Source organism: Lepisma saccharinum, chromosome 14, assembly GCF_977018435.1.
Source record: "Lepisma saccharinum chromosome 14, izLepSacc3.1, whole genome shotgun sequence".
NCBI lineage: Eukaryota > Metazoa > Arthropoda > Insecta > Zygentoma > Lepismatidae > Lepisma > Lepisma saccharinum.
In genome coordinates, this window is record NC_139242.1 from 43,113,674 (window position 1) to 43,126,369 (window position 12,696).

General features: G+C 36.8%; 1 protein-coding gene across 8 annotated transcripts in view; it reads right to left on the reverse strand.

The window, feature by feature from the left end:
• LOC145998819 (ATP-dependent chromatin remodeler Mi-2-like) overlaps positions 1–12,696 on the reverse strand; it is a 117,675-nt gene that overhangs the window by 70,276 nt on the left and 34,703 nt on the right. For all 8 annotated transcript variants that reach the window (XM_083135465.1, XM_083135467.1, XM_083135464.1 and 5 more), the window contains exons 10-12: positions 11,627–11,842; positions 9,259–9,419; positions 4,091–4,265 (exon numbers count right to left, since the gene is read on the reverse strand). In XM_083135465.1, coding sequence (XP_082991591.1) covers positions 4,091–4,265; positions 9,259–9,419; positions 11,627–11,842 — 552 coding nt within the window. The remainder of the gene's footprint in view (positions 1–4,090; positions 4,266–9,258; positions 9,420–11,626; positions 11,843–12,696) is intronic.

Below are 12,696 nucleotides of genomic sequence, written 5' to 3' on the forward strand. Positions count from 1 at the left end.
ATTGAATAGTTTTTTTTAGATTACTTTCGAAGGCTCACTGCCTTCATTCACTAAGGGTATGGCATCTGGAGGGGAGAAGGCAACTTGGCATCCTGATATTCAAAAAATCCCACACCACGAAAAAAATATGCAGTCCCCTCCCCACCCATTCAACCAACACAAAAATAAGAACTGCACTACACTGAGCAAGAGAATGCAGCAGATGGCCCAAAACACCCAACCAATACCAGACGACGGAAAGCAGAAAGCACAACAGTGAAACAAGCCAGGAAACGCACACCAGAACCACCAAACAAGAGAAAGTGCAACTATTGCCACCCAAAAACTAACAAAGAAGTGTCGCACTACCTTCTCCACTCCAGATGCCGTACCCTTAGTTAATGATTGCAGTGAGCCTTTGAAATTAATCGGAAAACACTATGCAATTGTGCAACAAAGAAAGACAAAAGTTCAAGTAGGTAATGATATTATTGTTCCAAATATGTGCTTCTTAAGTATTCTTTATATATAAAATGTTTCTGAATTTGAAATACGTGTTATTTTTTAACTTAAGGCAAGCAACCTAACCACACTAACTGAGCATTGCAAGTGTTATACAGGAAAACCTCGTTAATACGAAGTTCAACGGACCAAAAAATGTCAACTTCGAATTAAACGACTTCGAGTTATCCAAACTTTTGAAGATGGCACCTGTTTTTCAGGTGTAAATGAAGTAGAGTATAAATAACCCTCACAACGGATGTTTTATACTTGGTGGTAGCTCAGAAAATAAGCTTTATATGTACTATATAATAATATTGTACGTTTTAAAGAAAGTGTAAAAAATGTTACACAAAATGAGAACACGGAGCTTACGCAGACACAAAGATTCCAAGGAGACGGTTAACACCATTTATCCTACCTAGTTATACAACCGGATATGCACACGATGCACGTTTTGGCAAAAAGTCTTTTAAAAAACTGTATTTTCTTTTAATTGTGCAAAGTCGTTGCTCTTCCACGAAATTCTTACAATTTTAGTTTATAAGAAACCCGTTTGCACGGAGACATACGGAAAAGAAAACAATCTCGTTTATTGCAAAAAGTGAAACTCGGAAGAATCTTGACAGTAGTCACACTGGCGCAAGCAAGAGATGGGAGATAATCGGACAGAATGAATATTGGATTCTATGTGCATTCACTAGAACATTGTCCGTTACAGGATTAGCTGGTAAGAGAAGATTCTCTCAGGAGAAAACACAACCTTTCCCTGGCAAAAAAAAAAAAAATAAAATAAAATAAAAATTCGCCCTCCCCCTTTGCAGGGATCAGTCCAAACTCTTTCTCAACTTACATTGTAATCCACTCTGAAAAAGTAAACACACAACTTGCGATGTTTGCACCGAATGTGTATCCTAGGACACATTAAACAGTGCGGCACTTGATAATCACTCTGGTTTGGATCCCACTTTAAACTGTATATTTAGTCCCGCTTAGGTCATCAACATAAAATGAACTCATACAAGATTTATGAAACTTGCGTATTTTCAGATTCATCGACAGGAGTATTCAGGAGGTCAAACACTCACTCCTCCTCTCATATTCCTACATTCAGCATTGCGTTTGTTTCTTGTTTTTTTTTTAACAGCAGCATGCTAATGGTTTCTGGAGATCGAATTTCGTTATCGTCAAATCAAAACAGCTTTGTGAGATTCAAAACAATGATGCTGCATTCAAACACGAAAGAGGAACCTGAATTCTGCAATTATCACATTACCATGCACACCAGTGGCAGATAATGGGCTATTGTTTTCTTATCCTGCAGTTTTTGTTCGTTTTGAAGAAGGTATTCAGAACTGGTTGCTTTATTTTAGACGCCAAATGAAAGAAGGCCGTGTGCGCACACGAGCAAGATAATCGTGACCAAAACAATTAGCAACGGACAGTCCCCCCTGTTTACTGATAGAAAAAGGGAGACTTCACTCAGCCAACAGAACACTGTTTTGGCAAATTTTATGACCGGCACAGTTGGGAAACTGGAGTTGCAACATACGTAAGATCGACGTCAACTTTCGCGGGAAATCTAGATGACAACGCATTAAGCGGGTTGACAATCTTTAGTTGGCCTATGTGGCTTTGATTATCTGTAACAGTTTCCCTTTTTCTTTTATGAAGTTCTACAGGGCACAAAGAACATGCTTTTCATGAAAGTAGTTACCAGAAGTTGTCGGCTACCAGGCCAAAAGTTCTCGCTCACGGGAAATTGCTGTATCTCGAGCTCAGAGCTAGACAGATGGGTGAGACTTCCAGGCGACACGTGTCTTGTATTTTGGAACATTCCTGCAATCTTATCTTGCATTTCTCATCTAACACTGGTGAATATTTCCAAGGTGGCGCAATCAGTAGGGAAAGAGCTTGACCTGTCATGCACATTGACAAAGAATGTCAATGTCCAGCGGGCATTTCAGGCTGCTTCCCTCGAGTTGTCAGCAGCTCTTAGGACAAGGAAACATGTCAAGGTCAAGTTAAAATAACTTCCAAGCTCTCTCCACATTCAATCTTCTTTTGTCGACTTACGCAGGTGTCTACTTCGAATTAAGCTAAATCAGTTTTGCCGAAGGGTCTTGTAAACAACTTCATATTAAAAATTATCCGTATTTCGATTTACCCGTACTGAAATACATTATAAATCCTATCTTATCGGCTGGGGAATGGGAAGAACTTCGGATTAAAGGGTACTTCGTATTAACCAATATCGTATTAACGAGGTGTTCCTGTATAGGCCTACATTCTGACTCGGGAGGCTCAGAAAAATCTTGAAACAACAAGGGTGCCGTGAAAAAAAAAATTGGAACCCCTGATGTAGTAAAGTTTTTAGTGAAATATTTTAACTATAGTGCCCAAATCAATAATAACTTATGTATGAACTTTTTCTTCAGACAGAAAAAATGATCTATGTAAAATTTTACACGAAAAATGGGAGACTCGACCAGGACTCAAACCCAGGTCTCTGGCACACTGTGCCATTCCTCTACCACTAAGCTACTGAGTACACATGGCTCACCTGATTTTTCGCTTTCGCTGTTTTACCTGTGTGGAATAGTCTCTGCAAGTGCTACTGCAACATGATCTGTTGCTTTTGAAACACTGTTGATGTTGACACTGCCTGGTTCCTCCCAGCATAGAGATATTAATTCATTAAATAAGACACACACAGATGTATGTGTAGAATTTTCAGCGAAAAATGTAGGCTCGACTAGGACTCGAAACCGGCTCTTTGGCACACCATGCCATTGCTACCACACCACTGAGCTACCACGCTGCCTGGCTTCAATTAATTTTTCAAAGAAAATTCTATGTAGTGCATCTCCTGTGTGTGTAATTTAAAGAAAAAATGTTCACTAAACTGTCATGCATACATTTTGGCCATATTCAATTTTAATGTATTTTCATGAGTATTGTGTGCATCCTAATCATGCCTCAAAGACAAGTTTGGTAATAAATTCATTTTAAGTACCAGTAATACTGACACATTTTTTAAAAAAAGCTTCACACAATGGTTGCACACAACATTTTTGAAAAAAAAAAGGCATAAAATATGTGACGATTATGCTGTGAAATACAATAAGTTTCAATTTCAAAACTGGATGAAATGCTAGACCCTGACTCCAATAATATGAAATACTGATTACTGTTTTAAAACCACTCCATAATCACTGGACCAATACATATTCTGATCTAATTGATTCTGTACATTAATACTTGAACAGTGTAATAATTATAAGTTGTGCATAAATGTAATCAAAGAATTACATTGCAACCATATAAGGTTTTTGTTTTAGAATACATTTAATCATGAAATCCATTTTTACCAGAGAATGCAGGTGCAAATTTAGTGAAAAATACACATTTTGCATAACTTGTAGGATATTTAGACTATGCAAAAGTGATCCATGGCATTTTGCGGTTCCAGTGAGATAGCCACTTTCCAAAATTGTATTAGCTGGTTTCACACACTAACTGGTACTGGCCGAATCAGTTAAACATAAATTGAACAATCAAAAATTTGTCCTTGCACTGACAATTTTTTAAAAAAGAATTAAGAAGATACCTGATAGTATTCAATTGCTCTTCTTAGCCCTAAGATATCATCTGACTCTTCCTCCCAAGTTGCTTGATCATAAGACAAATCTCGCCACTTCACCAGGTACTGTATTCGCCCATCACGAAGTGTTCGATGATTCAATATCCTATGCACTATTAGCCATTCTGGTTTAATGCCATACCTGAGGATGAAAGAAACAAAGATCAGTGAAAGTACAAGTATTTCAGGCTATTATATTATCAAATAAGACTGTAAGACTCGGGCAGCTTTGTGATATGACTGTCCATTAAAAGTCAAAGTATATACGGCTGTTCGTAAACTCCAGCCAAGTCAGCCGAAGTCATATCTGTTCTTAAACTCAATCCAAGTACAGCTAGCTCCGTCCACTTCCGGCTCCGTGACGTCACAGTGATGTATCCGGCGTACTTGGCTCATAAGATGTGTAAGCTGTTCCCGATGAGAATGAGTTGGCTGACTGCAGACGAAAACTAGCAGAAAACACGATGCAGTAACTTTCAATGGGCGCCAATCATTTATTTGATGCCTTCATAAGTCAGAAAGACAGCTGAAGGAAAAGGTGTAGTTAATATTATCTTATCATTCTTTCCGTAGATGTATATATGGGAAAAATATGCAAAAACTGTTATCTGAAGAGAAAAAAGTATGAAACAATGAAAAAAGTAGATTTTGATCTGAACTGAACTGTAATGAAATAAATATTTTTAAAGCCATTTCATTTACCATAATTCAATGTTATTAGTTGGTGTTAATACACGGTACACTAAATTAAATTCACCAACCAAAAAAATACTACAAAATAATTATTTTTGATGTGTAGGCATACAGTTAGAGGTGAGATTTAGTGCCATTTACACCTAATACTACTTCCAAAGAAAGTCAACTGCTTTTAAACTAGCTCAAGAGTCAAGCAGACGATCCACCATGCCATAATCCACGCTGTTCGTAAACTGCAGCATGGAAGAGCTTCGCTAGTGACGTCGACATGTTGTTTCGTGTGACGTCTGCGTAATCCACTCGTAAGACCTGGGCTGAGTTGGCTAGAGTTTACGAACAGCCATTATGACAGCTGTTTGTTGGGTAGGTGATTGGTTATCATGTTGTGTTATCACACATTGTCTGTCGTTTCTTGAGTTTCTAGACAGGTTCAGAGAAGCTTATCTGGCATAGTGACTTTAATTACCATCTGAAAATTTTTTCCCAAATTTTTATATCTACAAGTGCATTTTACGTACTTTTAACTATAAATGGCAAATTCATATCTGTTATAAAGCTGTATGCATGGTTTAAATTAAAAAATAAAGAAAAAGTGATTTGCTGTTATATCTCTGCAAATAAACAACAACACGTCAATAAGAATAAAGTACTATGCACACATGTATAATAATATTATTCAAGTTAGTATTTGCCAAAAGAAAGCAATACACATATTTTATTAGGAATTACAGTCAACTCTCGATTCTACGACCCCGGGTATAACGACCCTCTCGAAGTAACGACCCTTTTCCCGGGAACCGGGAAAAATTTAGAAAAAGATAGAAAAATTTGAAAAAAAAAGTTGAAAAATTGAAGGAAATCGGCCGAAAAATGCGTTGTTTTTTTCCCCACTCATTTCCTTCGCGAGCGCTCTACCGCTCACAATTGGGTCTGAATTAAAAATAGACACCACCACACCATGCTTGAGTGATATCCAATAGCACTTGACCTCTGCCCTCCCCTCAATCAAGCGCACCAATGTTACCCCGCACCCGACGGCCGCTACCCAACGCGCCAGGCTTGTTTTGCCATGCTTTCTCTTGGATACGCGAGAAGAGAAGATCGAATGTGCTTGGATGTTATTTTAAATCGACCTTTTGTTTCCTTGTCCTAAGAGCTGCTGAAAACTCGCGGGGAAGGGTGGGAGCAGCCCGAAATGACTGCTGGACTTGCAGTCTTTGCCAATGTGTATGGCAGGTCAAGCTCTTTCATCGATGAATACACCACCTTGAGAGATAAGATCGCAGTAATGTTCGAAAATACAGATGTGTGGCGCCTGGAAGTCTGGCCCATCTGTCCAGTTCAGCAGGTTCCTGTGAGTGAGCAACTCTCGGCCTTGTAGCCGACAACTTCCGGTAACCGCTTTCATTCAAAATGTGTTCTTTGTTCCCTGCAACACTTCATAAAAAAGCGAAACTGTTAGAGATAATCAAAACCACATAGGTGAACTAAAGATCGTCAACCCGCTTAATGCGTTGTCATCCAGGTTTCCACAAAAGTTTACTTCGATCTTACGTGCATCATAACTCCCGTTTCCCACTTCATATGTTTTCCTAATTGTGTCGATGTCGTAATATCTGCTAAAAAAGTGTTCCGTTGGCTTACTGACTTCTCCCTCTTTTCCTGTCAGGAAACGTAGGGGAAGGGGGGGTGCGATGCAGATTGTTTCAGCCACGATTTTCTTGCTGATGCGGGCTGATTACAGGCGAGGGTGGAAAAGGACCCATCCCTCTTCCTTTCCTTTGACATCTAAAATGGGGCAACCAGTTCTGGATATATTCTTGAAAACGAACAAAAACCATAGAACAAGTAAAACAAAAAGGGACCCCCCTTTCCCCAGCTCATTCTCCGCCACTGGTGTGCATGGCAATGTTGATAATTGCAGAATTCAGTTTTTTTTAAAAAATTTATTTATTATATATATTTTTTAATGCTGTTGTCTGCATAGGAAATATTGCCCGTATTATTGTCTGTTGCGTGGTAAAACGTAAAGCAAGGGTCATTTATTTCTTCTTTACACTGCTGTTAAAAGTTCCGTCTTCGACAGTTGCGTTATCTTTAAAATGCTGGGACTTTTCTCTTCCGCCACCTGTTGATCCAACTTCCAGCCGGTCTCTTTGTTTTTAAGATGCAGCTGGCGCCAGTGTTTTGTCTAGCGTCTGCTAAGCTCTTGCTTGCAGATAACAGCGATGACTCATCCAGCGCGAATCTCGCAAAGCTGTTTTGATTTGACGATAACGAAATTCGATCTCCAGAAAGCAAAACAAGAGTTAAAATAACATCATGTTCTGCGCCTTCTGATAAGCACAACTGTAAATTTAATTTACCTTTCTTCAGAACCATTCATGTGGAGGAAAAAAAAAAAAGTGTGTTCAATGTAGGAATGGTCGCTGAGACTGATTAAAAATACATTATTCAAGGGGAAAACGTTTGGAGGGGTGGGTGTTTGACATCGAGAATACTCCTAAATCCAACATTAAATCGTCGATTAACGTGAGAGTAAATAACGATCTACCATTTTGATATGTGAAAATGCGCAGTTTCATAAAGCTTGTTTTCAGTTCATTTTATGCTGATGGGCTAATCGGGACTAAATATACAGTTTAAAGTGAAATTCAATTCCAAACCCGAATGATTATCAACTGCCACGTTGTTTAATGACCTGTCCTACAATACGCTTTGGGTGAAAATAGATCGCAAGTTGCGCATTTCCTTTTTCACGCTGGATTACAAGGAAGGAGTTTGGACTGCTCCCTTGAGTGGGGAAGGAGGGTGAATGAAGTTGGTTGAAGCAAAGAAAAGTGACTTTTTTTTACGATGTATTTTACACAGCCGAACCAGAATGAAAATTACAGCCCTGCCTTTATTTTTGTTGTCTGGTACCTAGAGAGGTTGTGTTGTTTCTCCCGAGAGATCTAATCTTACCAGTTAATCTTGTAACAGACAATGCTCCAGTAAACCCGTATAAAATCCAACATTCATTCTGCCCGATTATCTCCCGACTTTTGCTGGCACCAGTCTGACTGGTGTCAAGATTCTTCGAGTTTCGCTTGCAATAAGCGAGAGATTGTTTTCCTTTCCATTGGTCTCAGTGCAAACGGGTTTCTCATGAACTAGAATTGTAAGAATTTCCTGGAAAAACAAATACTGTGCACAATTGAAACAAAGTAACATTATTTTAAATTCTCTTTTGTGAAAACTTTTTCATGTTCTATTTTCCTTCTCACAACACGCATCCTGTGCATAACAGGTTGTATAACTACCAGGATAAATGGTGTTACCATCTCCTAGGTATCTTTGTGTCCGTTTGAGCTCCGTTTAAGCTGAAAATTGGTGCAAATTCCAATAACGACCCCTTCGAAATAACGACCCTTTTCCCGGGAACTGTGAAAGGTCGTTGAATCGAGAGTTGACTGTATTAATCTATTTCCATATCTTCTTATATACGTTACTTTTCTATGGATAAATGCGTTTGTTAGATAAGCTGGATGAGTATACATGAAAAGGATATAGAACAGCAACCTCACCAGGACTATCCTGGCTGTAGGTCTATGCACAAAAGTCCTATTGGCCTGCAGGGTGTATACTTACCCTCTCATATTGAGAAGATAAATTTACATTTACCTTACTTGTGAAAGAGCAATTCCTTTTATTCTTTTATTTAGAAAAAAAAAGTTCAATTTATATTACAGATGAGACCAATTCACTAGTTAAAACAACTGGTAATTGTATTGATCTGATTTAATTCTTTTATAGTTCCCACATGCATAAAGACATAATTCATGTTCATAGTTTTTGTAAATAAGTTGCTAAATAGGCAGATTTGTTTTATTTATCTGTTTAATTAAGGGGTGCTAATCTGCATGGTTCTCAACTTTATGCTGATCTTGCATGTTACATTTTGTGATATAGAAAATACCTGAGGAATTTAAATACTTTAATTAAAGTGGTGACAATATGCTCCTTTGCATTAAGTATTTGTCATTTTACACTGGATTAATATACTATTGATATCAGTGCATTCTGTAAAAGTCCTGGTAATGTTTTTAATTTTTTCATCAGTGCATCCTTACGTTTTGTACTGTATTTCTAGAGCTATTAGCAAGTGAATGAAAGTACAAAGCTAAGCCCCATGACAGGTTGAGTTTGCAGCAACTTCTCGCATAAATAGACCCAAACGTGCACGCAGAATATAGTTACGCTGATGATTTTCTTACTGTCTGTGATATCAACAGCTCGGTGGTTGAGGCAAGACTGGCATGGGAGATGCTGAGCGCCATTCTTGCGTGGATAAAATACATAAAACCTGCTGCAAACTTATATAGATGGGAACATAAATTCTGGACTTTGATTTAATAATTCATACAAAAATGGCTCTCAAGTAATTAAAATCAACATACTTGTAAAATCTCTCTTCCAATGCTTGCTCATCCACATTTGCTTCCTTTATTCTCTTCATTCGAATGTCCAAATCATCCAAAGGTTCTTCCAGTTTTGGAGGTTCATCCATGTCATACTTCCTGAAGTAGTACCTATACATTGCTGGATGAAATACATCAAGCTGGGAAGAAAGAAATACATTTGTTAACCTTGTACAAAATAAACTACCATAAGGAATGTGCTATATGAATACGCATAAGTAAAATCAATTTCTTTACATATTGTCATAATGCAAAGAAATCTTAACGTACATATTAGGGATGGGACAAATTAATTAGTACTCTATCAGTATCTGGCAATATAGGCAGTGCTCGAAAAATCTTCTACAGAGCTATGTGCCAGCTTTGAAAATATGGCGCCAGGAAACCACCTACTAGTAATTGTGTATACTATAAGAAGCTGAGCATCACCGAATTCAAAACATGGCTAAATCATGTGAGCATTTAATTACAAAGTGCTTGCCAAGAGAAAGCAGGCATAGGGGGGTGGGGGGCAGAGTAAGAAATTGTTACTGATTTTATGGAATCTTCACAACGTTACACTGTACTGCAATTTGAACTTAGAATCTTCAAAATTTTGTACATGCAAAAAAGGCAATATTAAAGCAAAACATAACAGTTGCCAGGCTGAAATTTTTAGTCGCTATGGCGAACAGGATTTTTCAAGCCCTGAATATAGGTATATTGATTTACCAGTAAAATTACCGATCTGATATATCCATAAATATCTTACAATTTAGCAGTGCAATATTGTGCTATTTGGATAATTTTTTTTATGGATACAAACATGTAATCTCCATTCCATATACTGTTTTTTAAAATTAAATGTCCAAATATGCAGCTTCCTTTGCAATGCAAAAGCTTGGTTTATCTGGTATATATGATTACTCATTATTAGAGGCACATATTTTTGGTAATAAAAAAGCAAAATTTCAGCACAAAAACAGACTCAATTTTGGGTTCAAAAGCAGCAAATAACATAAAATTTTGCTTTATAGCAGAGAAAAAGATGCATATAAAATGACATTTTGGTTTTAAACATGTGAATATAATCCCAAATTTGATTTAAAAACTGCACTTACTACACAAAATAAACATATCCCTTAGAATAGCACATTTATGTTATTACCAGAATATTATTTATTCATATTTATTCCTGTATAAAGGGGCCCATTTTTTGCTTCTCAAACATTTACAGCAGAATTAAGCTATTTTCTGGGAACTGCATAACACACATGATAATTCTGACTTCAGAAAGTGTCATGTCAGTAAATTTGAATTTAGGCTATTTTGTACCAGTCATGTTATACGAGGTCCAGCCCCTTACCATAAAAAATAACATAACTAAAATTTTTAAATATTCTGACAGATTAAAAGCTGAGGCTGTAAAGGGGCACTCAGCACACAGGACAAAAAACAGGACAACACAAAGAATTATACTGGCCATAGGGCACGTCACCAGAGCCTCATTAGTCTGCAAAAAGCAGTCCAGGAAGTGAGGTTGACAATAGGGGGTACTACGTGGAAGGCCATCCCTTACACCCCTCATTGTCAGTAAATAAACTCTTAATTCCGTGTTGAAGAGTCTAGTTCGCATATTTCGTGACAAAACAGGGTAGGAAAATGCACCTCACACCTTTCAGAAACACGAAAAATTAACATTACAATGTGTTATTTCACATTTCATGTTTTCGTCAAAAACTAAATATTCATACCTCTACTCATTATATAATGTATTTTAGAAAAGATAAAAATACAAGTTTGTTAATTTTGTACAATGTTATTTGGCATTGCTTTCCTGAGACTTTTGACTAATCATGATGAGGAGGTGAGTGAGGATATAATGAAAATGATGGATGGACATTCAACAAAGAAACCCATGCCCACACTGTGATTTGAGCTTGGAACTTCAGTATTATACAATGTTATGTCTTTTTGTTATTCGAGTACAAATTAAATGTATTATTTGAAACTTCTATTTAACATTTTTTTTAAAAATGTTTTGTATTCCACAATTTGCTGGAATTACTTTAAAAAATTGTTTTGTTTATAGTTCTGAGTAAGATTTATTAAAAAAATAATAATAATTAAACACAACTTCAGTTGGTAACATGCCAGTTCAGATACCAGAAGAAAGTGAGTGAGTAAGAAGGGGGGAAGAATATTTTCTGGTGGGAGAGGGTCAAAAACATTTAATAGAGAACTGAAAGCAACTTTAAGTACATGGTATTTCTTGTTTTTTTGGAGGGTGATAGAAAGGGTGTCTAGACTGGGCAACTGGGTGGGGGAATATATTCCTGTAACATTATGCGAATGTAGAATAAATTACCTGCAGTTCTGATACCCAGGAGCAATGCCAATAAGATTTATCAGCCCATCTCACAAAGAATTCCCTGAGTCGCTTTGGTTGGGTCTTTTTGCTAGTGGATGGTTGCTGGTCTACCACCTTGTCACCGTCTTTGGAATCCTCTGGCTTATCGTCAGGTTTAACATCCAGCCATCTCCAAGTTAAAATCTTTGCTACTTTTCCAGGGAGTTGAGCCACCTAGGAAAAAAAGAATAAAAAGAAAGTAGTTATGCAATTGCCTGATTCAAATCAAGTCTTCATTTTTAATTTTCCTACCTTGTTTTAGTGCCTTCTAAGTAATTTTTTGACTTGTAAAAATATTAGTAAAATTAATTAATTTTGAGTGGTGATGTGATGAGGCAGGTTCTTATCATTTTTTAATGATTCAAATGTCATTTAACCAACTCCAAAATGTGTGATATCTAATTAAAACTACAATGACATTTCGAACAAATTTCAAATATAATTGCTTCAATATTAGTCATGTATCTGCTCACCGACTTGACACAGGAGCAGTATTTATATATACAAGATAGGAATAACATGCAACATTTGAAAGCATTACAAGAAAATAGAACAAGGTGGCTACATTATGACCAAGAAAACATTCAACTATAATTTCAAGTTTTCATGTGAATTTTCTAAAAATTCAAGATGAAAATATAAAACAACTGTTTAGTAAAAATTAATTTGTTTTACATGAAACATTTATGAAGAGTTCCTTATACAGCTTACCAAATATGTGAATAATTTATGGAATCTCAAGATATAGATATCTAACAATTAATGTAACAGTAAATGACGATCTACAACCATATCCACGTTGGATATCCAATAAGACGATCTTTACCGTAACAACTTTGACATCCAAAATTAAGCACTCCTCATCTGAGTTGTCTAAAACTAACAATGTAAGTGTTAATGTTGATCATCAGTTTTGAAGTTTAAAACTGATTACCCCTGAGACATTGAAATAATAATAATTTGCTCATTACGTGAAGAATAAATAGTGATCATCTCCCCTTTCTGTGTCTAACTAAAGTGACCCCTTA